This window comes from Antechinus flavipes, chromosome 3, assembly GCF_016432865.1.
Source record: "Antechinus flavipes isolate AdamAnt ecotype Samford, QLD, Australia chromosome 3, AdamAnt_v2, whole genome shotgun sequence".
NCBI classification, from domain to species: Eukaryota; Metazoa; Chordata; class Mammalia; order Dasyuromorphia; family Dasyuridae; genus Antechinus; species Antechinus flavipes.
Window position 1 is genome coordinate 448,270,802 of NC_067400.1, and position 26,824 is coordinate 448,297,625.

Genomic DNA, 26,824 nt, shown 5'->3' on the forward strand with positions numbered 1-26,824 from the left:
TTGTGTGTTAAGTATAACAACTGTAAATATTTGTGGATATATATATGTATACAGATAAAATATAAAGATAGCTAGTATTTATATAGAGCTTTAAAGTATATAAAGCATTTTAATGTTATGTTATTTGATCCTTAAAGACCCACAGAAAGCAGGTACTATCCCCATTTTACAGACAAGAAAACTGAGGCACAGAGTGACTTCACAGGGTCAAATACTATTTTATAATTGTTTGATGCAGGATTCAAACTCAAGTTTACCTCACTGCAAGTTCTGCAAGTATGAATTTGTATGCACATGGAAAATTCCTAATTATCAATTATTTGCAGTTTCCATCACTGAATTGCAAGGTGGGTATGGCTTTTTGAGGTAATTAGTTTTCCTACAGTTGGGAAATATGTGCTTAGTGGTTACAAGCATGTAGTGATACAAACTTTCTCAAAATTTGATTAAGGCAAATATATTTTTAAAAACCAAATTACAACAAATACAAAGTGAATTTTTGTCATATATTTTGAATTACTATTATCCTTCATTCTAGGTCAATGTGCTATAAGTTACCATGCACTATAAGTTAAAGTTTTAAAAAACTGAGAAAAGGAAGAAACTTTTTCAATTAATTGGCTCATTTAACAACAAGCAATTAAGAGTTCTCACGCAGAGAAAATATTCAATGGACCAATAAGGTATAAAACAAAACATAATCAGAAAATCAAAGAATCAAAGAATCTGGAAAATGTACCTCAGAGACCTTCTAAGAATTCCCTAAATATTATTTAGGGAGTTAGTTATTCCAATCTATGAACACATTTTCCTCTCTGTCAAAAATGAGATTCCATTACACTCGGAGGTTATGAATTGTCTAAAACTAATTTTTTAAAATATGTTTGATGTTTTTGAAATACTATTTTTATGTACCAATAACACTGTTTTCTCTACTCTCCACTCTGAACATCTCCTTGCAACAAAAATCAAAGTTAAGCTAAACAATTAAACATAATGGTAATGTCTGACAAATTATGCTTCATTTCATACCTGTAGATAAACACTTTTCTGGTGAGAGAGGTTTCTTTGTCAGACTTTCCTAACAAATTTCTGGAGAAAACATTGCTCATTGAATCAATCATAATTTGGATTTTTGGGATGGGATTTTCTTTTATGTTACAGTGGTAATTGCATAAACCAAATCTTAATTTTGCTTACTTGACTTTACATCCATTCCTAAAACTAGTTTCCCAAATTTCTGTTCTTCATATTGTTTGTTTCTTTCCTTTTCTTTTCTTTTGTTTGCTGAGGCAATTTGGGTTGGATTTGCCAAGGTCACACAGCCAGGAAGTGTTAGTGTCTGAGACCAGATTTAAACTCGGGTCTTCCTGACCTCAGGACTGGTGTTCTATCCACTATACTAACTAGCTGCTTCATATTGTTTGTTTCTTAACAAGACAATAACATATTATGTTTACATGTTCCAATCTGTTCAGTCACTATCAAATCAATGCATAGATGCTTTTATTTCCACATTTTTGCTATTATGGAAAGTATTATTATGAATATTTTCTGTATCAATCTTTCTCTTCTAAAGAACTCTACCATTAGGAAGATTTTCCTTATATCAAGACTAAATTTGCTTCTTCAACTCAAGATTCATATTTAGATCTACAAGGAAATACAGAAATCATGTAGTCCAATACCTACATTTTACACACAAGGAAATTAAGGCCCAGAGAAATTTAATGAGTTACCCAAAGTTCCACAAGAAAGTAGCAGGATTTAGTCAGGTGCTCTAATTCTAGATACAGTTGCTTCTAGTTCTTCCCCTGAGGTTAAATAAAACACATTTAATCTCTTCCCTATGTAGCAGCTCTTTAAATACTACCTTCTTTTTGCCAGGTTAAATACCCCAATCCCTTCAAACAACCTGAATATAACATATTACCCAGTCCCCTCACATCCAGATCCCTGTTTTTTGGACATGTTCTAGCTTATTGTAAAATATACTGCAAAAAACTCAATAGAGTCCTGATATTTCCTTTCCAAGCCAAATTATAGCTATATGACATCCTTCTTTTCTTCCCAACTCTCACATGATTATAGATGCTATACTCCTTTTACTGAAGCCTAAATTAGTATTTGCTTTTGGGGGGCTTTGTCACATTGTTCACTAAAAGCTCCCTTTCACCCAATTTTTATATGAACAATTGTTTAGTAACAGTTTCCATAATCTACACTAATGAAATCAATTTTTTAAAAAATCAATATTATCAAGGAGTCACCACATTAAATTATTTTTAAAAATTATTTTGGAGCAATCAGCCTCTTAACATTTTAGCAGACACCGATATCATCATATAATATGATTTTGAAAACATTATTTCTTTGCAGCACTATAAGAGAATTCTGACACCCAAGTAAATTCAGAGTAGCAGAGAAGAGTGGGACAGGCAGAGTTTAGAATATAACCCGTGGTGTTCTCTTCTTTAAAATATAATGGTTTTCTCTGTGAGCAGGTTTCTCGAGGAGGTTTTCTGGAGGCAGTCTTAGTTTCAGTTTAAATCAATAATCACTCCAAATGCAGCCAGGTGTTAAAATTTCAGATCTTTTATTGCTTCCTCCAAAATAGCCTGGTTAGTTTTCTTGGTGGTCTATCTCCCTGCTTGGTTCCAAGAGCTCCTCTGAATGTTTCCAAATTCAAAGGTTTGTCCTTCAGTCTCCAGCCAGCACAAAGGTAGAAAATGGAATGAATCTGACTCCACCTCCAAGAGCGGGCTGTGGGCTTCTGTGTCTTCCAGAGTGCTCCTCTCTGACTCCTGGCAACATTCAGAACTAACTAACCTGAAGCTCTAAGAGCTTCTTTATATATGATCTCCCAAAGATTGACTCCTCCTCTGAGGGAGGGATTAAGGGAGGCATGAATTCACAAAGTTACAAAGTTAACTTTGTGAATCTCCCATACTTCGGAACTCCAATGAGTACTTAAATACATTAGTGACTAGAGAATTTGCTAAGTACCATGCTAAATTAGGCAACTGACTTAACACTTTGTAAGGATTTGCTCTAAGGTGTGAACCAATAAGCATTGTATCTATTCCACTGAGTTAATACTAGGATTCTAACAATAACCCAAAGCCAGTATATTTTGCCAGAGTCATTGACGTCCTGCATGGTATGAGTCCCCTAATCAGATGGAATGAACTTCATCTACTCTGTCAGATGTAACTGAACTATGGCAGAATTTACAGGCAGGCTAATGGAAAGGGGTATGACAATGGAGAGGCATGTGGAGTATTAGGAACAAAGGGAAGTATGCTTTCTCTGATCAGGGTGCCTACCTACTAACATGGGGCTATGTACAACATCTGGCACCACATGTAAAGGATGGAAGTGCTTCAAGATAATTACATCTCAGTTTTACTATGCTATCAGAAATATTTAATAAGTTAAAAATAAACTGTCCTTGGTATTAAGTAGTTTGGTAAAATAACTATTAAATTTATACAGTAATATGGGAGTTCAATCAATACTCTGGGATTGCTATCTTTCCTTTGGGCAGATAAATACCTTCTATATTTGACTCATTTGTGCTAAGAGACAAACAAAACAAAATAGCTCTAGCTAACAATGAAATTTGTAAGATAGTAAGACCTTAGTTTTTAAGAAGTAAACAATTCAGAAATTAGTTACGCATAAAGTTTATTTTTTAACTTATATCAGTAATAGAACAAACATTTAACATTCACCTTTTTTTTTTTTTTTTTTTTTTTTTTTGGTAAATCAATGGGCAAGGTATAAACTTGAGATAAGACATGATTCCCTTGTCTAGAGGAACTTAATAGTTATATAAGATACAGAATTAGCTATGATATACATTATGTGACAAAAAAATGAAAAATTACAAAACAAAGTTTTAGATGACATATATTTAAGGGGCAAGATTGTTATTTCCTGACAATAACTGGGAAGATTTCCTAGAGGAGATGGCATTTCATGAGAAATTACAAGGATGAGTTCAGTAGGTAAAGGAGAAGGAAGAACATTTAAAGCACTGGGAATAGTTTGAAGAAAAGAGCAAAGTTAAGGGAACATAATGCTTGTCCTGAGGCAAAGACCAATCTAATCGGAGTGGCAAATAGAGACTCTAGAAAAGATTAATGGGAAATAAGGGTGAGAAAGTAGAATAGTGACAAATTATAAGTCTCTTGAATACCAGAAAAGGCATTTGTATTTTACTTCGGAGGCAATATGGAAACCATGATTTTTTTTTTTTTAAAGGCAAATGGGGTTGACTTGCTCAGAGTCACCCAGCTAGGAAATGTTAAATGTCTGAGGCCACATTTGAACTTAGGCCCTCCTTCCTCTAGGGCTTTATCTACTATGCCATCTAGCTGTCCCGGACCCACGAATTCTTAAGGTAGAAAAGCAATAGGACTATATCTATGGATAAACAAGAATATAAACAAGAAGTATCTAGGATAGTTTGAAGGGCAAAATAATAACTGCAGGACTATCTGTGAAGACGTTATTAGAATGATTCAGCCTTGTAATGTGTATCTGTACTTAAGTGATAGTAGTAGGAGAAGAAAAGAGAGAGAAAATCCAGAAATCTTTTGGATATGGTTATCAACTCAATAATGTATTAGATAGGAGAGATAAGGGTAATGAGGATCATATAACTAGAAATGTATGGTAAATTCAGAGACCATCTCATCCAATTCCCTTATTCTCTAGATGAGGACATTTTAGTACTGGAAAATTATGGCTCCTCCCAAACTTATCCAAGGGATAAAAAGAAGAAAGTATTAAAAAATAGTTCCATATTTGCAAACATGGGAAACCAAATGGATTAAATGTTGAAGTAAGATTAACTAAAGTAAAAAAAAAAAAAAAAAGGTGACACTTGTGCCTTTCATACCTCATATTTTCAGCGGAATCCTCAGGCATTGGAGCTACAGTTTGTACAGCTGGAAGGTTTTTACTGGTAGCACCATTCACAAAACTAGAGGAGGAGGAGGATGAAGATGACCCTGAATCCACTGCACCTGTTTCCAAAACAATTCTACTTTAAGTCTTAAAAATTAAGTTAGTTGTAGATTTAACAGAACATCTCTTAGATTTATGGCTTTCTTTTCTGGTTTTGCAAAAACTTTCTCAATTTTTAAACAAAACAGTATAGTACTGTTTAAAAACAACTAGCCATTTGTACATTATAATTTTCTGTAGATTTAAGCAGCATTTGCTGTAGTAAAATTAAATTGTTTTATACATCTGTCTAGCATTAACAAATGTTACAAAATGGGATATACTTTAACATAAAATGAAAGACAACAAATGAAAATAAACTTCAGCATAAAAATGAAACTGATAAAAAAAAAAACCCTCCAAAACAATGCATATTCTTGAGTAGGAAATTTCCCTTCTTTTGTTGCTAGGTTATGAAATACTTTTTAAAAAATTTTTTTAAATCTCTGAATTGAATTTCTAGGTCTAAATTTTAGAAATGCAGCCACAAAGAATCATACTGAGAATGAATTTGCTAAAGCTATAGTGTACTTATTAAGTCTAAGATTTTAAAATACTATTGCTATACGTTTTCTTCCATGACAGAGTATTATTTCAGAACAGTTGTTAATGATATACTATAAAGGCATAATAAATAGAAGTGGAGTTGAGGGACATCTAGTGTCCCTTCTTATTATCAAATCATAAAGCATTTTCCTAAACAAAACACTCCTTTTCACTGCATCTTTAAAGACAATAAAGGCAATTCAACCAGGGAAAAGTAGAAATAGGCAATTTATTTCTAAAGAATATATGTATCTAAAATTGACTATAGTAAATATTCCATAGAAAAAATAACTAAAGAGATAAGGCACAAAATTGCTGGACTGAGAGTCAAAATCCCTGGGATTAAATCAAACTCTGCCACTCTGTAAGTTATTTAAACTTTGTGGGCCTCAATTTCCTCTCATCAGTAAAATAAGGATCTTGGATACGATAATCTCTATTGTCTAATCCAACTTTAAATCTTTATTCCAATGCATCCTCTATGCTGCTTTTCATTTCTCATAGTAAAAATTAGTTAAACCAAATCAATAATATGGAGTACAAACATAATTTTAAAAAATATTTTGTTATATTTTAAAGGACCCTTACTGGGTAAATGTTTTTTGTTCATGACATTAAAATGTGCTCTTTTTTACAATGAGAAGAGTAGGGGAAAAGATAGGGAATCAAAGCTGGGGAAAAGAAGGCTTTCAAACAAATCTTTAGATAAGTTAGATGTTTGAACAAAACCAGATAAATCTGAAATGGCAAATCATCCTTTTACACCAGGTCAAATATAAATGTCAATACTGTTAATGGATGTATTTAAGCTTGATAAAACTAGGAGCATTTTCTCCTTTTAACTAGTCCCATAAATGTGTTGTGGATGGTTTGTCAGACTCAAGGGTAGGATGATAAACAAGATACAGAAAGCACAAAATTAATCAAAATGGGAAGGGTCTAAGTAATGATGACAGATGGAAAAGTTTAGGCTATACAGTTTGGAGAAGAGAAGGCTACTATAGTCAGGGAAGGAAAGGCAGGGATCATCTTGCGTTGTATAAATACCTAAAAGGGAATCACAAAGATTTGGGTAAGGATTTATTTGAACTAAGCATCAACAGGAACATTCCTGTAAATTAAAAAAAAAAAAAAAGTTAACTTCAGTAGGGCTTTTAAAAATTCATGTTGTGGAATTTTCTGTGATAAAGAGTCTTTTGGAAAAGGTAGTCAATGACCTGGACAGCAACATCATCTCAGATTAGAAATTAATTTGAGGACAAATCAGGACTACTCTCTTTAACATGCATTTTTCATTAAATTTTAACCTAAGTTGAATGAATCCTCTGAGTATACTGCCAGAGATCTTAAGGGAATATTGGCATTCCTTATGGGACATAGCAGAATCATCCATTCAGACTGAATTATATATCTAAATGCATATAGATATATAATCTCAAAGTCATTTTCTACTAGTAAAAGGGGGTAGGATGCTGATTAATGGTGGATCATATTATAACTTTCTGATATAATTAGTTATTTGCACAATGTTGTCTTAAAGATTCAAAATCAATTGTTTTTGCACCCCATATATCTTTCAATATGTAGATTTCCCTTTGAAAGTAAATGGCAGCTTCTGTTCTAAGAGATAAATAGGGAGTGAAGAAAAAAAAAAATGCAAGCATGGACACTTTAAAATAGTAAGCAAAGAATTCTAAAACTGCAGGCAAATTCCCCTTAATTCTAATTCCCAGAAAAGTTAAAAGAGTCTTACTATTCAAGATGTTTATTTTTTATATATCAAAAAAAGAAAAAAAACAAAAAAAAACAAAAAGCAAAAGATGAGGGGTCACAAAAATATTTAAGGACAATACCTGTTGTATTAATCATACTTTTTGGTGTAGCTCCAGTAGCAGCAAATATATTAGGTGTACTGCCTGCAGGCAGCCCACTTCCAGAAGTGGCAGCCCCTACAGTGGTCACAGCAAGACTACCAGGAGGAGCCTTCTTCACAGGTACCACAACACTCCTACAAAGAAAACAATGATGCAATTTAATTTTAATTCTACATGAGGACATGACAAATCAAAAAAGCAGTTTTTAAACTTCTGAACCTACCTGCATGATGAATAGAATGTTGAAGGTTTTTGTTGCAAGGAAAAGATTTATTTTTAATAACCCAAAAGAGATATTTAAATCTAAGCCCAGTTTCTACTTTATCTGCTTTCTCCAAGAGTTACTAACAAGAGGTAATAACAACTAGCAAATTTAATTACCTTTTATCAATCCTCATTCTACTACTTGACCTTTCTTGAAAATTCCTTCTTTCTAAGTTTTCAAGACACTACTCTCTCCTGGCTCTACTCATATTTATCTGACAATTTCTTTTCAGGCTCTTTTGCTTGATCTTTATTCAGTTCATGACCACTAAACCATGGATGTCACACAATCTGGACTTTTTTCCTCTATATATTATTTTATTTGGTTATTCCATAGGATCTTATGGTTTGAATTATAATCATTTCGCTAATGATTCTCAAATCTACTTATTCAGCCTTATCCTCTCTCTCCTGACTTTCATTCTTCAGTCTCCAAAAATCTTTCAGAAAAATCAAAATGAATGTCTTGCATATGTCTTAAATTCAACATGCCCAAAACTGAACTTAACTTTTCCCCCAAATCTTCTCCCCTTCCAAACTCTGTAATTATTAATGAACTGACTTAGCCAGTAAGTATCTGAAGTCTAATTTGAATTTGGGTCTTCTGGACTCTAGTCCTAGTTCTCTAACAATCTAGCTGCATCATTTGGTACTAGCTACTGAGAAACTCCAAATAACAGGTACTTTCAAAAAAGGGTTAAATTAACTAGGTAACATATTAATCAGATAAGATATTTTTATGTTCAATTAATCCTAATACCTCTATAACGTTCTCTAAGTAACCTACCCATTCATGCAGGTGTGGAGAGTTTTCTCTGTAAAGTTTTATCTTTACTAATTTCAGTATAAAACCTAAATTAATGCCTAATTATTAGACTGATAAAAATTTTTTTATTTTAACAAGTCTTTTTGCTACTTAAAAAAGTTGTATACCTTTGTAAAATTTTCCTTGTGTTTTTGCTCTCTTCTCTCTCCCTCCAAATCCTATCTACCCTTAAAAGCTCTGCTCAAATTACACCGTGATGAAATCTTTTTATCCTTTTGTTTTTTGGAGGTTTAAAATTATTTATTTTTAAAATGAATCAAGCATTTCCATGACATGGCAGAATAATAAAAGATGATTATACGTGAAGTTGCAAATCTATTATGTACAACTTGCTATTCCTTGTGCAGTTTTTCCTATTTCAAGCAGAAGTGATCTGATTTAAACTTTATAATATTTTTATCTGTACTCATCATTTGGTATATTGCTGTTTTTTAGTCTAGTTAGTTTCCAATTATTGTTCAGCCACTCAGCCATATGTTCTATGATCAGATCTATGATCTGTGATCCCATGAACTATACTGTCTATGGGATTTACTTAAGAAAAATACTGAAGTGGTTTGCCATTTCCTTCTCCAACTCATTTTATAGATGAAAGCAAAGAGGATTAGATTAAGTAACCTTTCTAATATCATATAGCTAGTAAGTGTCTAACACTGGATTTTAACTCAGATCCTCTTGAATCCAGGCCTAGCACCCAGTTTTCAGTTAGGGAGTTGCAAATTATTTCCCATTAATTTCTTCTACTGAATATTCTGCTTTGTTTTAAAGCCTGGAATGAATTTAAACATACCTATTTATTATTACATTAACACTGGTCTAAGTTCTAGTTGATTCTAAAAATAACACTATTCATTCTAAATCAGATATTTCCACTAGTATCAGTTACCTTCTGGGCAGGACTAACTCTAAGTAAAAGAACTGAGTTGATGCACAGTTAGTTGTCCAGGCCTCCACTGGTCCACTTGTCCTTTTCCTTTCTTGCTCCTTCAGGCTTAACCTCAAACTAGCTTTTCCTTCCCCATTTTGATCTCTTTAACATTTTTTTTTAAAGTTTTATTCCGAACTCAAAACTTAAATAACACTAAACATAACAGTCTTTCACATAGATGTGTGTGTGTTAGCTACAATTATTAAAAATATGGAAGAGGGTTCGAAGCATGTCTACAAAAACCATAGAAACACTAAGATACTACAAACTTCATATCGCTACAGAAAAAATTCAAAGGCATGCTCCTTTTCAATATTTAGGATATGAAATATATCCTAAGGCACTTACACTACAAAAACTGTCTTTAAGAACAGAGAGGTTGAACACCTTAAATGATTTCCAAAAATTAATAGGAGATATCCAATGGATGCGTCCAGTATTAGGTTTAACTACCAATCAATTGCAACCCCTATATGACATTTTAAGGGGAGACACTGCTTTAAATTCACCACGCCGGCTTACAAAAGAAGCTCAAGAGGCCTTGAGAGAAGTTGAACTGGCTTTATCCAATGTAGTTGAAAGAGTAACTCAAAAATCTTTGGAAATATCAGTTTTTGCTACGAAAGAAGCACCCACAGCAGTCCTTCATCAAGGAGACAGTGTGATAGAGTGGGTGAACCTCCCAGCACAACCAGAACAAAACCTTACGCCTTACTCAGTGCTTGTGGCTAGGATTCTCTTAAAGGCCATTAAGCGAGCAGTACAATTATCTGGGACAAGACCTGACAAGATATACACCTTTTATACAAATACACAAATTAATGTATGCTGTGAAACCATCCCAGAGTGGCAAATTTTATTGGCCATGGCTCCAAATTTTGCACATGGATCTCCATTAAAGATAACCAGACTACTGCATAATTGGCAATGGATTTTTGAGGAGAAGGTTTCTAAGGTTCCTCTTGAAGGACCAACTATTTTTACAGACGCAGCCAAACAAAATATTTGTGCTGTATACTCTCATGATTTAACCGTAAAAAGAGTAGTCAGAACTCCTTTTCAGTCCACTCAGCAGAATGAATTATATGCGATCATGCTAGCTCTCACTTATTACCCAGGCAACATAAATATAATATCTGTTTCAGCCTATTCAGTAGGTGTGGTACAAAGAATTGCCACAGCCCAAATAAAATTTGCAGCTTCTAATATATATCAGCTCTTTAAGGAACTTCAAGAGCAAGTGAGAAAGCATCCAGGAAAGATTTATATCCTGCATGTCCACTCACATCGTGGACTTCCAGGTCCTATTTTTGATGGAAATTCAAAGGCAGATAGCCTTTTAACTATGTTGGCCAGTACGCCTTTATTTCAGGAGGCCCGGAATCCCATTCTAAATACCATCAGGCTGCTCGAGCTTTGCGGTTACAGTTTGGGATTACAAAAGAGGAAGCTAGGAGCATAGTAAAAAGCTGTACAGCTTGCCTTCCCTTCCACGCTCCTACACTGCCTCCAGGGAAGAACCCTCGTGGTTTGAGACCCAATGAAATCTGGCAAATGGATGTGACCCATTATAAATCTTTTGGTCGTCTGTCTTTTATCCACGTTGTGGTAGACACCTTTTCAGGATTCACTTTTGCCATACCAGCAGCAAAAGAGACAGCCCGAGTGGTCACTGAATTCCTCATTCAAGCATTCGCAATTATGGGTGTGCCACAAGAAATAAAAACAGATAATGGACCGGCATATACCTCCAAACATTTTGAACACTTTTGTGCACAGTATAAGATTTTACACACTACTGGCACATTAAGACACTCCTCCAAAAACAAAAGAAAGGGGGAGCCACGGGTAACCCTAGAGAACTTCTAAATTTAGTTCTCTATACCATTAATTTTTTAATCTTTGATAAAGATGCACTGGCTCCAGCAGACAGGTTTTATAACCCACCAGAAGAGCAGTGTCCAGTGCGAGAAGCTCCACTATCTTTAGATAATCGCCAGGTGATGTGGAGAGATCCAGAAAGTGGTGAATGGAAGGGAATTACATCTCAGAAAGAGGCAAGGAAAACCTATTATAATAGAGGGAAAGAAGGAAGGAGGATAAACATTGTGTGAATCTTACTCTCATCAGATTTGGCTCAAAGAGAAATTATTAGATTGTTGTGATCTAGTTCAGATGGATCTGAATCGGTCCCTGTTCGGGCGCCAAAATGTGGTGAGCTTTTAAATGTTGCAGTTCAAATGTTGAGTTCTTGTTCTTCTTTAAAATATTATAAAAGTTCTCTCTGGGTGCCTTCCCTGGAATCAGGATTTTGTCTGTGTGGTCATCTTCTTCCCAAATGCAGCCAGGTGATGAAAGTTCAGATCTTTTATTATCTCCTTTATAGCCCGGTTAGCTTAGAGGCCTATCTCTCTGCTTGGTTCCAAGAGCTCTCTCCGAATGTCGCCAAATCCAAAGGTCTGGTCCTTCAGCCTCTGCTTCTGCTTTCTTCAGCCTCCAGCCAGCTCCATTCTTCATGTCATTCCGGTAAAATCTCGACTTGTAGCTTCTTCCCTCTGAAGAACTTCTTCGACTGGCCCATTGAAGCTCTATTTATGCTCAAGAGAGGGATTGTGGGTTTTCTCCCATAGTGCTCTCTGGCCCAAAGAGCTTCAAGGGAGGTGTGAACTCATTGAACTCCAATGAGTAAAGATGTGAACACAAGCCTTATATTAATTAGTTCTGCTTAGTACCTTGTTTCAGGTTCTGCCCAAAACATCTTCTTGTAAGATTAGATCAACTCTAATTAGTTAGCAGTTAGTAAGGATTCCAACAGGTTCCCATTTACATTATGCTTAGTGTATGACATACACTGGTCTGAGCTCTTTATGCTGATCATATTGGAGCTTCACGAAAACTCTTTGAAGTAAATAGAGATTAAATGACTTGCTGAGGATTATACAGCTAGTAAAATCTGAGGTCACAAATGAACTCAATTCCTTATGACTCCAGACTGAATGTTCTATTTACTGACTCACTAATCTGCCAACAGCATTTCAGCTACTCTTCAAAAGCTAAATTCAAAAATTTGAGTTAATTCAATTAATTGAATAACTCAAAAATAAATAATCTCAACATGTCATTAAATGTTTCACTGAAAACCCCCATTCCTTACCCTTGCTCTGACATATATTAATGGTATGCACAATGTCTTGTTTTTGATACTGTGTTTCTCTTCTGCTACTAACAGGCATTTTAAATTTTTTAATAAATATTGATTCATTCTAATTTATCAGTATTCTTGGCCTATAATTGGAGGAAACATTTCTGATGGTTTTATTTACTCTTACTTTGTTAAAAAATTCTTTTATAATTTTTTTATTTTAAAAAATTGTTTCCTCAAATAAGTAAAATGAGAAAATATTTGTAATAACACAGTGCTCCATAGTTCACTGGCCCTATATAAATGCTTATTCCTTTCCTTATTCTTTTCCTTATCTTTCTCTTCCTATTCTTTTTAAATAAAATTAGATATTACTGCTTTTTCTTATTAGTTATGGCCAAAACATACTAGATAATTATTTTGGTTATTCATTCAATGATTTTTTTTTTCAATTTTATTCATCTCTTTTGAATCCCAGAATTTCTAAGTTTATTTCAAGTTGGAGGAGTTTTGATTTGTTGCCTTTTGAAGTTGTCATTTTTAAAAATTACAGGCTAAATTCATGTATTTCTTTTAGTTTCATTGATGAAAATATGTAGATATGAATTTTTCCCTAAGAATAGGTTTAACTATATTCCAAAATTTTTATTATATTGTCTCATCATTATCATTTTATTTGAAAATTATTTTACTGTTTTTAAAATTTGTTCTTTGACCCATCAATTCTTTAGGAATAAGTTATTTTCTCTAATTAGTTTAAATTTTTTCTTCAAAGACTCTTTATTGAATAGAACTTTTATTTTAATATGACTAATCCTTGATTAGTTTAATTATGTTATCTAGTTTTTAATTATTTAGTATTTAATTATGTTAATTAGTTAAATATGTTTAATTTTTTTTTTGCATTTCACTGAGATTTTTATAAGTCAATATATAGTCAGGTATTTTTGTAAAGGAGGAGAGGGGGAAGGGAATGAGCATTTATAGAGCATCTACTAGATGCCAGATATTGCACTAAGTGCTTTTTATAAGTATTACTTCATTTTAAACTTATAACAGCCATTTAAGGTAGGTGTTATCCTCATTTTACAGTTTAGAAAACTGAGGAAAATAGACATTAAGTATCCTAACCAACTTCATACAACTGTGAAGTGTCTGGAAGTTGGATTTGAAATTAGGTCTGACACTAGGCCCAGCCTTCCATTGACTATGCCCCACCTGTCTCTTAAAGTGTCATACTCAACTAAAACATATTTAGACTACTTTCTATTTCCATTTAGTAATTTCCAGGGGTCTACAAATTCTAATTTTTCTTTAATTCCCAATTTTCTGCTTTCCTTTTCTTAATTTTATCAAAACAGAATAAATCATCCCCAAGTCCTCTTCCTAACTTGTTAACTTTCTTGATGATCTGTTGGAATCCTTACTAACTGCTAAGTAATTAGAGTTGATCTAATCTTACAAGAAGATGTTTTGGGCAGAACCTGAAACAAGGTACTAAGTAGAACTACCCATAATCCCTCTCTCTGGAAGGAGCATAAATAGGCCAATGGGCCAGTCGGAGAGGTCTTGAGAGGAAGACGCTACAAGTCGAGATTTCACCGGAATGACATGACGACTGGAGCTGGGGAGGCTGAAGAAAGCAGAGGCAGAGGCTGAAGGACCAGACCTTTGGATTTAAAGACATTTGGAGAGAGCTCTTGGAACCAAGCAGAGAGATAGGCCTCTAAGCTAACCGGGCTATATTGGAAACAATAAAAGATCTGAACTTTTATCACCTGGCTGTGTTTTGAGAAGAAAAAGCTCACCACAATGATCTTTTGAGAATCCTAAGTCTTTGAAAGACAATTCATCTTCACATGCTCCATTTCAACTGAATGAATGTGTGTACCTTTCTGTATTTTTCCCATCTCCTGCATTTATACAGTTTTGCCTTTTATCCAAAAATACTTAGAAATCCTATATTTCATGAAAGATCAATTTCTCTCTCCTTCTCTCCCATTTCCTGTAGAAACATATTGAGTTTTGTTGGAAAGAATATTTTTGGTTTTAAGCTTCATTGCTTCTTGTTTTTTAAAAGGAAGCCAGGTGGCTCAGTGGATAGAATGCTGGGCCTACAATCAGGAAGACTCATATTCTTGGGCTTGAATCTGGCCTCAGATACCTATTAACTGTGAAATACTGGGCAAGTTATTTAAGCCTATTTACCTCAGTTCCTCATTTTAAAATGAGCAAAAGAAATATCTAACCCCTCCAGTATCTTTCACAAGATAATGGTTCCAAATGGGGTAAAAAAAAAAAAAAATGTCAAATATGACTGAAAAAAGACTGAACAGGAACACTTTTATCTTTTGGATCTTTCTATATGAACCCTCTCTCTTTGCAGCAACAATGGAATTTTGGGGTGATACTGACTAGCTCTTTGGGTTGGGGAAAAAAAAAAAAACAACTTTTTTTTCCTATGACTTGGAAGCTTTTCATTTTGGTTCTGACATTCCTAGGAATTTTCACATGAAGATTTCTTTCAGTGAGTAGTAGATTCTATTTTCATTCTGACTTCGGATTCTAAAACATCTAGGAAGTTTTCATTAATAAATTTTAGAAATATGTCATCTAATGCAGGGGTAGGGAAGAAATGATACTCAACCAACTTAGATTACTTCTCCTTGCCCTATATGTCATGTTATTTATTGATACTTTATACTCTGAATTTTCTTCTCTTTTTTCAGTTTTTTAATTTTGTTTTAAAATTTTCTTATGGAATTATATTTTTTTTCACCATTGTAATTTTCAGGTAGTTCAATTCTTTTATAAGGTTTAACACTCTTTGATCTAAGGTATTAATAATTCCCTTTGCCATTATTTTTTAAATCTCTACTAGTGCACGCTTTTTCTCTCGTTTCATTCTTCTAGGTTCTCTTCTAGTCTTTATAATCAGTCTTCTCTTAGACTTTGATTTGTGTAGGATTTATTCTTTTCTTCTATGTTTATTCCTTGGGATCCTCTCGGTTCAAGAGATTTTTGATTGTGTTCCATACTTCTATTTTTGTTTTGTTCTTTCTATTTATTAATAGAAAGCTTCAATTTATGGATTAGAAGCTTTTATTTTAGGCAAATTTTTACTTCCACATTTCTGGATAATGTGAATAGATCTTGCTTCATCCTGAGTTTACTCTGTAAAATCAAGTTCTGCCTTCTTTAAGAATGGTCCAGTCTTGCCTCCTGTTGTCATTTAGGACCAAGCTGTCTACACAAAGGCTGGACAAATGTTATCTATCTGCCAGGTCAAACTGGAATTCTTCATGGAGATTAAGAATTAACCTGTTATTAGGAGTATCTATTTCCTCATATGAAAGGAGAAATAATAAAAGCCATAAAAAGGTTAATGAACAGCCAATAAATCCAGATAAACAGGAGTGATTTGTCCAAAAAGGTAATGAACACTGGGGTCATAGAACAAATGTTAGCACTTTTGAAAGTACCAAGAGGAAAAAATGATAAAAGTGGCAATGGAGAATGACAGAATTCTACTTGCAATTACAGAAGAGCGTTTAGGGAAAACATGGTAAATCAAGAGATCCTGTTCAAAAGTTCCAACTACAGCTGAGGAAGATGAGAATGACACTGAAACCATGGAGTCCCTATTACTTACTCCCTACAACTAGGAGCATGGTTGTTTTTATTTGGCCATTGTCTAACAATTCTTACTCTGAAATAAATACATAACTTTTAAAATATTTCTTGTAAAACATTATTTGCAATTACTGTCATATCAAAGAGGCTATTTCTCTGATTTTTGTTTAGCTTTCTGTGATAGGGCTGTCATAGGTGGTAAACAAGTTACAATTAATCGAAGACGACTTACAACAAATTATATAAGTTCCTGATATAAAATAAAAGTGCTTTGTTTAAGAGAAAATTCTCTCAAGCAAAAAAGTTTTTTGTCTTCCCACAAAGTACTTTAAAATATTTTATTATATAAATGTTAATATTCTGCATATTTTAATCTTCTACATGCATCTTAATAAAATTCTGTTTGCTTGGCTCTTCATAGAGATTGTATGAGGATCCTGAGTCATGCCTCTAGATGTTACTGTGCTAGGTGCTTATTTAGCTTTATCTCTGGCTCTGGGATTAGGATGATTTGTATTTTGTCTTCTACATATTTAACTAACATAGGCTTCTATAAGTCTAGCTTTTTTGGTGTCATCCTAAGATTGAAGGAGGGGTTTATAGCTTATTTATTTATATATTATCTTTCTGGAGCTTCAATGGAGTATATCTGTCATGGATCTAATTCCTTCTATGTCTTTATGCTCTGCCATATTCCCATACCTTCTACTATTTTGGCACCAGATGTACTTCTTATGTCTTATCAAACAAGGCCCTCAAGTGATAGTTGCATCAACTTCAGGAGGAAGCAAAGATATATAGCATATTACTAGAGAAAGCAAAAAGTGGCACTGACTATGAGGAAACTAATGTATACACAACTGTAGTGATGGTCAGACTGCTATTCTGTTTTTCCTGCAATTATCTGCATTTTCCTGATAAATATAAGTCTTCAGGCCTTGAATTTAGGCTTACTATCAAGAAAGCTTCTCTTAGAAATGTTCAAAAACAGAATGGATTGCTTTGAAAGGTGTCCTCCAAGGTCATCTTCAACCAAAAACTTAATAACCACCTATATATATTAATGAAAGAATTTTTTCCATTTATGAATTACCCTCCAAGTTACCCTCAAATTCTATAATTCTGTTTCTGCAGATATAGACAGGATAAGAGAGCTACATATCATAGAATTGTGGAAAATTCTTAGTTTCAGGTTAACTAACTGAATACACTCAATTCTATAACATTAAATTAAAGATATCTGTAATGATATTTAATAAAACTTTGCTTCTTGAAGCAAATGAGAATGTCAGAAAGATCAGTAGGCAGTCAAAAAAAAAAACCCGGATTCTAATTCTGGTTGGAGCCATTGTTTTACCTTTGGACAAATTGCATGAACCCTGGCTTTCTTCTATAAAATGAAAATATGCTGGAGTAGAGTAAGAATTTCCAGTAAATTGCCAAAAAAAAAAAAAATGGACAGAATTATATTGTAATTTAAATGACAGAGGCATTTCCCACTTTTCACTACCTCCAATACTTTAATCATTCAATATTATTTGTTTTATTCCAGTTTTAGCTACTCAAGGATGGTGTCAACATAAAAAGGCAAACACTTCAAGTGAAATCATTATCTATCAAATATGTTATTAGGATTTTGTGTTACAAGAAATGACTGTAAAAGACAATATCCAGCAAAATAGTATGTCTAAAGACAGAGACTGCTTTAGTGATAGATACTACACAACACAGCATATTATAAGAAACAATTATCTAAACCATGTATATGCTAAGCTAAAATTAATATAAAATGCTTTAAAATAGAAAATATTAGTTTTAGAACTAATTTTTTTAGTCTTTTTTGGGGATGGATTCTTTAGTCTTCAAATAATATTAGAGATTCTAGGCAATGATCCTACAGTTAAAAGTTTTCAAAGTAAAAGGATCACAAGATGTCTCAATTTATTCTTGTTAATTTTTTTAGGCACAATATAAAGCAAAACTGACACATCATCACATAGCTTAAAGATGAGTACATATTTTTTTACTTCCAGCTTAATTATAGAAAAGATTGTCAGCTGATTAGAATTAAAATGGAAAACATTGTCTACTACATAATAAATTAGTTTACCTGTGAATAATAACCTCAGAAGTTATTAACAAACAAAAATACATTTATTACTTCTTCACTTATTAATAATGACAAAATGATGCTTTAAACCCAGATTATATTTTAAAAATAAAAGAAGCTTAAATACTTTATTAATCAAAGGAACTTCAACTTCCTTTCTACTTCAATGTTCTATTTTTCTACTACAAAGACAGATGGAAAAAAGAGTTATAATCTTTCAGTGATAAGGCACTTCTTTCTTACTCATCTTAGCAATGAAATAACAAATAAATATTTTCATCTTCTGGCCTAAACCTGAAGGGAACTCTAAGAAGTTGTGTATATTCTCAGAAGATGAAAATTATCTAAAGAACAGCTTTATTATGATCAGGAAAAAGCATTCAATTTCAACTGAAATTTTAGCTTAAAGGAAGGATGTATACCTAAAATATCAACTTTGGAAAAACATACACCTTTCATCTCATGTTTCATATATTAATATGTGAGTGATAATAGAAGCTAAAACATAAGTACTCAATTATAATATTTTCTAATACTTAAACCAATATGGAAATTAAATAAACTTACTCAATGATGAAATTTTTCTTCACTTTAAAACAATTCTGTAATTTGATAGAATAAAGCTTTCATGCAAACTTTATTTACATCAATCAACATTTTGTTAAAATTCAATAATTTCTAAATTGCATTTACTTTCTACATACAAATAAAATTAAAAGTAGGTGACAGTACTTTCAGTGCCTTTCATTTAGTAAATTTTCATGTTATATCAGTGTATAATCTTTTGATTATAGTGTATACTTTTGATACAAATTTGAATGCCTCCTTCTGAGAAAGAAATAAAAACATACAAGAATCATTTTTAACAATTCCCAAATACATAACTTGTATGTAAATAAAATCTGAGAATAAAAGCATGCCATAAAAACAATTACTTCTGCAAACTTTAAAACAGTGAAAAAAGTAAACACTCAATTTTGAAAACACACTGGGAAAGAACACAAATAATGTTTTTTTATTCTGGTGAAGATAGGACTTACAGTTATCTTCCAATAATTTAAGAGCTACCATATGGAGGTGGAATTATAATTGTTTTGCCCCAGAAAACAAGACTGATAACAATATATGGAAGCTGGTATAAACTTTTCAGCAGAGCTGGAAAAGCTTTTTTTTTTTTTTTTTTAAAGAAATGTCCTGAGTGCTTTCCATAAGGATTTTCAAATAATATTATGAAATATAATTCATGTACTTGGAATAGTTATTTTATATATTCCAAATGAAGATAAGAATGAAAAATGGGTTATTAGCAGGGTCAGCTCTATTATAATTCTCTGTATCAAACTAGTACAATTCAGAAATTTGGTTCTAAAATCGTTCACCTCTTAAATCCTATTTTCAAGGAATTCAATCTGACGTCAAAAGACATGTCATAACTTAGATTTCAGACTCTAGTGTCTCAAATCTGTTTATATAGCTCATAATGTAATTACATCTACCTTAAGACAGATGAGGCAGAAGGCAGCAATATACTGAAATCTAATTGAAAAATGCAGTTGTCCAGAAGCACTTGTGGGGAAGAGGTCTCTGAAAAGCTGCTCAGAGCTTCGGAGTTTGAAGTGAAATTTTTGATGTTGTCACTCTCAATCTATTGAATGGCTGACAGACAATCAAACCCGTCTGGCTGGCTGGCAGCTCATTTTGCTGGCAGGTGGCAAACAATTAGACACACCAATTTGTGCCTCCTGATGACATTAAAGCATGAAACTAAGTTGTATGCAGGGCCTAGTGATTTGTGTGAAAGCATTTCAAAAATAATACTCTTTGCCGTGGCAACTCATTTCAGACTGCCACCTCCCATTATGGCTTTGAGCAGTGAAGACGACAGACTTGAGTTACGTGCAGAGCAAGGCCGCTTCTGTTCAATCCTTCATCAGCGCCCCCCGAGACCTCAATCCCCTCCTTTCATCAATATCACCTCATCATTTACATTTGATAGTACTTCAGCTCCTGCATATATTAACTATACAGTCCCTTTTCCTAAAATGACTTAGAAAATGCTTTGTGTTCTGCTACATCACTCCTACTTGTACATTTTAAAAAAACAAATGCACTCCTTTACATATTTCTAGGTGTTACTTAGAACAACATAAAAGTTTTGTGATTTTTAAAAAACTTGATGTTACTGGGAATTATTTAGTGAAATCTTAATCTTTAGTCAGGATAAAATTAGAAGATAAAATTATTCTAATTGAAATCCATATTAAAATATATAAAAATTATTAATATATTCCTACTTATTCTATATTTGATTTGGCTTCTCTTAAAAGAATTTCAATAACCCTTGACATGGAAGCCTTTTATGAAAATTTTAGCCCCATGATGATGATTTTAAAAATAAACCATTATGTAAAAGTTTAAAAATAATGGCTTTTTTATTTTAATGGAAGTATATATTACATTTTGAAAAGACATGTCATTGTTTTATCATTATTCTTGGCTTAAAGTTAAAAAAAAAAACCCTGTATAATAGAATACTAGGATACTAGAGTAGTTATTATCAATCTAAACTCAAATTTGTAACTATTAAGATACTTTCTCCTTAAAAAAGTATAAGTTCTTTTCAATATTCATCATGTTACCCAACAAAATCAATTTTAACTAGCATGAATCCTCTTAAAATTCTTAGTTTTTACAAGTCCAGTTATTCTTTGTACATTTTGCTAAAAGTGATTAACATTGTTTTCAAAATTATAATAAAAACAAAACACCAACATGCCAAGAAAAGTTAACAAGATAGAATTTCCTTGTTCCCTAAATCATTTCTCAAAATATATGAAATAATAAAAATTTGAAATCACACAGGACATATAATCTATCCTCACAAAATATTTGCCAAAATCACTGTTTACATAAACATTACATATATTTGTATGATATTTTTAAAAAAAATTATAACAAAATATTTTTCTAAAATCATTATAAATCAGTTGACAAGCAGAAAAGTACAGTTTTCTCAATAAGCAGGCTAAAGTAGAAATTTACTATGAAATTTAGAAGAGAATTAACTTTCTTAAAATAAGTTTCTAAATCTATCTGAGATAAAATTTATTGGTGTATAATTATGGTTTTCTATTCTTTCTACATTTTCAATGTCATTTTATTAATTCTTGGATCATTTTTTTTCTTCACTAAAACAAATAAATCAATTCCCATTTAAACTAGTCACTTTCAAACATTTTATTTCTTTGGATAAAAAAGTACTTTCAAACTTCAATGATAATGATTTGATTCACATGCCAATGTGATACATTTTTTAATTCTTGTAAATGTATATCATTCATGCTAGTAAAGTATTTTACAGTATAACTTTTTTTTTTTTTTTTAATTTTCCTCTACACGTGCATTCTCTTAAATTACTGACATGGAAAGTTATGTCAGGTCAAAATTCTTATTTCATTTTCATGAATTATTATTTCCTTTTATTTTCCATGGGTTTAGAGAAAGATGTTTTCCTTCTGAATAAAATAAAAATAACTATAAATATTCTTGAATCATTTCAACACATTGTCAACTCTTAAGAATTTTCTAATCTAGTTACTTGAGATTTTTTCGTTCTTCTTAGGTGTTTTAGAAATCTGGCAAAAAAATAATCTTATACCTTACAATGAAATTTATATTTCAATGAAGCGTATCTACATGAGAAAATCACAAAAGCTTCTGTTCCTCTTTACTTGTGTGAATTCACATTTGAACATTTAAACTTGAAATGTAATCTCTAAATATCTGGGTAGTTGTCTACTATGATATTTTCATAAAACCTATGAATCTTAGAAACTAGACTGCATATCACTTTGTTCATTTTACAGGTGAGGAAGCAGGGGCCCAGGGCTATTGTCTGAGTAAAAGCATAAATCAGAGGAACCTAATATAAAATCTAAGTTTCCTGCCCAGTTCAATATTTTCTACTCAAATCATACTGGCTTGTATTCTTTAAGGATATTATAAATAAAAAATTATTAAATTATAAAATTGCTTTCAATGAAATTCTAAAATTAATCAAGTTGGTTCTCTCAATTTGATGACCTCAATTCAATTATAATGCTCTGAATTATGTAATTACAAAACACTCTTAGACTTAATTTCTAATTAATTATCACTTAAATATCAGATTCCAAATATTTTTGAAGGTTTAATGATCTAATTACACATGTATACTTATAATAATATGAATAATAAGCTCAGTACATACCTGTCAAAGGAATGAAACTGCATAGGAAGAATAGCATGGGTTTCCCTCTTCAATGCAGGATCTGGGTAAGGGATAGGGTCAGGACCACATTCTGGAATTTCAACAGGGGCAGCTACAAGGCTTTTTAGTATTTCCTTGACATTAATGCCTTTGGTTTGGCTGATGCTAGATATGGATGGTGCAGGCTTGAGCATTTCATTAGGACTCTCAGTTAAGCTTTCTTGTGATTTTTTCACCTCAGAAGACAAAGTAGATAATAATTCACTCATGGCATCAGGACCTGCACTAGTCTCTAGTTCTGCTCCATTCAAGATGCTAGGTATCTGTTCCTCTCCAATTCCTGAATCTGTATGAGGAATTGAACTTTCCAGCTGAATCTCTTCACCAGGGGTTGGTGTGTCTTTTTCTTTCATGTTATCCTGAAATGTAGCTGGAGTTTCTGTATTCAAAGAAGTAGGTATAAAATGTTTAAGAAATTAAATAAATTCTACCAGTGATTTATGTAAATTTGAATATTTTAATACTTCTACATTACAATGAAGTAGGAGGCATCTCAAAACAACTCCTGAAAACTGACCATTACATTTTCAATATAAAAATTTATATCTTGAGGAATTTGCAAATATTGCAAGCGAAGTATAATTGCTTCCATTGTTTACACTTAAGAAAGTATGGAAAAATGTCAATAATATATAGATTATATATAAAAGTGTGCTGTGGGCCTTTTTCTTCATCAGAATCAGTTTTTAAACATTTTTTATAAAATTGCTGATTATTAAATAACAATGAGTCAAAAAATGTACTAAGTAGTAAATAACAATAATATATGGTTATAAAATTACTTTTAAAAATATAAAAATATTCCATGTGATAAATATCCAATTATATAGGAAATACTCATTTAGCACATCAGCTGGACAAGAAAATCAATACTTTAAAAAAGCATTAGGAAATATCATTTATGATACTTTTTAATAACAGTTTATTAGAATTTACTATGTTAATGTTTTCTTTGATTATTAGTTACTTTACTATCACAATTACAACTGAATTCCTGATATTTTGCTAAAATTATTTAAAAACCTATCAAGTTATATTTCTTTAAAAACTGAACCATGTGAAAGATATGAAAAAAACATTCAAATGTAATAAAAGTGCCTGTTCAAGATAGTAAAACCTATATAACAATAAACTTACATTTATAAGTTTAAAAATGCTTATACTAGATTAGAAGTAGGTGGAATGAGAACTATGAATCCATGAATTAGTTAATGTTTGTCTTTTCTTCTGGAAGAAAACATACAAACATTAGGAGGGTGATGAGATGACTTGCAAGTGAATTGGATTTAAATGAGGCAGAGTTGTGCAGTCATCTCTCCTCCAGATCAGTCTAGAATCAGTGGCAAGATACACATAAGGACAAATGGAAATATCCCCAATACACTGGAAGACCTAGTCCTTTTTAAGCTAAGGTGTTTCTCTGAGGCAAAATCCATTCAGTAATTAAAGATAAATAATTAAATGAGCCAAAGAATAGCCTCTTTCTACCTAGTCAACCAAAAAAAATCAACCTGAGGGGGAAGACACTCAGGTTTTCCCAGTCAAATCAGAAACAATTGTTATTTACTCTCACTCAGCCATCAGAACCTAAACAATGATCACGTGAGGCTGGTTTGAGACCTGTTGTAAGCCAATCAATGAGAGGCAGTAATCTCGTTTAAAGCAGGGTCCTTAGAAAGGAAATCTATTCAGTAAACCCCAAGTTAATTTGCAAGATTTCAGTTATCAAATTTATATACTTTTGGGAAGACCAGCCACAGATAAGGATATGGAAATATATGTAACATACTTTTTATGAAATAGATCATGAATTTAGAGTTGGAAGGAACCTTGAAGATGTTCTAATCCAACCCCATGATTCAAAAGATGAAATAACAGAAATGGAAAGCTTAAATGGCTTGTCCACATCACACAGGTAATAAATGCTAGTGCCAGGACTCCAGGATCTCTGATACTGGATAAGGCTCTTTAGTCTAAGTTAGGGATTAACTTCTTAAATTTACATTTATCCAAGAAGACATAGATCCTCACATACTCACTTTACAGAAGGTGGTCTAATACATTCCCTGTAATGGTTATTTCTCCTTTTAAAAGAATGTCTGGTCTAATATAATACATTTCCTGTAATGGTTATTTCTCCTTTTAAAAGAATGTCAGAGGGCAGCTAGTTGGTCTAGTGGATAGAGCACCACTCCTGAAGTCATGAGGACCTGTGTACAAATCTGGCCTCAGACATTTAACATTTCCTGGCTGTGTGACCCTGGGGCAAGTCACTTAACCTCAAGTGCCTCAGCAAAACAAATAAACAAACATATAAAAAAATGAATAAATAATGAATAAACATGTTTTTAAAATAAAAAGAATGTTAGAGTCAATAAATATTTAATAAGCACCTATTAAATGCCAGGCACTATCCTAAACTCTAAGGATTAAAAAAAAAAGGCATAAAATAGTTTATGGCCTAAAGAAGTTCATAATCCAACAGGATAATCCAACAAGAGCAAGAGGAAAGGAGTGGAAAGGGAGAGAGAAAACACACAAAATGAGAAGCTTAGTGTTCTTCTAGCAGAATCTTCTTATTTCACTGAAAAGAGAGAAATTTGATCTCCTTCTTCACTGCCAACTATATATGTCAAAAATTCTTAAAATAATCTCTTATTTGGTCTTCCTTTGGTCCCTTCACTAACGAAGAGGTTCAGTTCTTTCTACCAAAACTTAAACCCTCTGTGTCATTCCTATTATTACCTCCAAAGATTTGAGAACTCGTCCCTTATATTTTCTTTCTTATCTCCCATTTTTGCTTATCAACTATGTACTTTCCCAAGGACCAAAAACATGACCATGTCTCCCTTGTTTTCTAAAATAAATCTTAATTTTTTTTTTGTTTAATCTTCTCATACTCTCATTTTCAATCTACTTCTCTAGATTTTTTTTACACATTATCCCCCTTTTGCAAGTCAACATTCTAATTAAATTGGCCACAAATTAGATAATAATAAATTAAAATTGCTAGACAGTCAAAGTCAAAAGGAAATTGTCAATGATTGAAGGTTACTTTGTCAGGTAATGCCCAGCAGAGTACCTTATAAGCCTGTGCTTAATTCTATACCACTCAAATAGCAGTAGTATTCAAAGATAAAGAAAATATTTTCAAATTTATAAAGCCTAAGTCTCTATTCTTGGACTCTTCATTCTATTCTATTTTCTTGATATTATCAGCTACCATGGTTTCAATTATCATCACTATGCACATAAACCATAAAACTATATCAGCTGCCATAATGTCTTGACTGAACTATAGTTAGATATTTCCAAATTCTTCTTGAACACATGAAACTGAATGTTGAGTATTTCAAACTCAATATGTTTGAAAGAGAACTCACCTTTTCCCAAAAACCCTCTCCTTTTGAAATTCACTATCACTCTCTAAGTTACTATTATCTTCTAGGTCACTCAGAGCTACAATCTTGGTGTCATTCTCTATTCCTTGGTCATTACACATAGCCATTCCATTGACAAATTGTCATTTCTGTCTTCACAACATCTAATATTCTCGGCTACTCATACAGCTATATCATACTTTCAGAACTTCATCACCATTTACCAGGACTACTGCAAAAAACTTCTGTTTTCCTTATCAATCTAATTCATCCTACACTAAACTTCCAAGATGGTTTTTCTAAAACATAAGTCTGACTATATCACTACTTTGGTCAAACAGTTCAAATGCCTTTTTTTTTTTTCCCTCTAAGGCCAAATAAAAACTTTTGTTTGTCACTAAAACTCTTCATAAACTAGGTCTTGTATCATACATTTCCAGCCTTCTTAAACTTTACCTTCTTCTACATATTTACAACTATCTAGACTATGTTTCCTTCAATATGACACTGTCTCTCATCTCTGTGCATTTGCCTTCACTGTCCTCTCTGCCTGCAATTCTTTGCCCTCTTATCCCTATATCTATAAGTATCTTTGGCTTTTACAAAAAGTTAGGTTAAAACCAACCTTTTTCCAGAGGCCATCCCTGTTCATTCCACTTCTCCACCCCCTCTAATGTTAATGTTTTCCCTTTTCAGACTATCTTCATTTGCTCTACAGTTTATAGCTCAATGGCTAGTATATAGATGTCCTTAATAAGTACTTGTTTATCATTCCCTAATTGATAAATGATCCAAGGTT

At 32.6% G+C, this 26,824-nt stretch overlaps 1 protein-coding gene across 1 annotated transcript in view; it reads right to left on the reverse strand.

Annotated features, from left to right (window-relative positions):
• Window positions 1-26,824, reverse strand: part of NBEA (neurobeachin) — a 754,131-nt gene that overhangs the window by 475,580 nt on the left and 251,727 nt on the right. The window contains exons 30-32 of the mRNA XM_051986470.1: window positions 22,586-23,024; window positions 7,413-7,567; window positions 4,907-5,033 (exon numbers count right to left, since the gene is read on the reverse strand). Of these exons, the coding sequence (XP_051842430.1) occupies window positions 4,907-5,033; window positions 7,413-7,567; window positions 22,586-23,024 (721 nt within the window). The remainder of the gene's footprint in view (window positions 1-4,906; window positions 5,034-7,412; window positions 7,568-22,585; window positions 23,025-26,824) is intronic.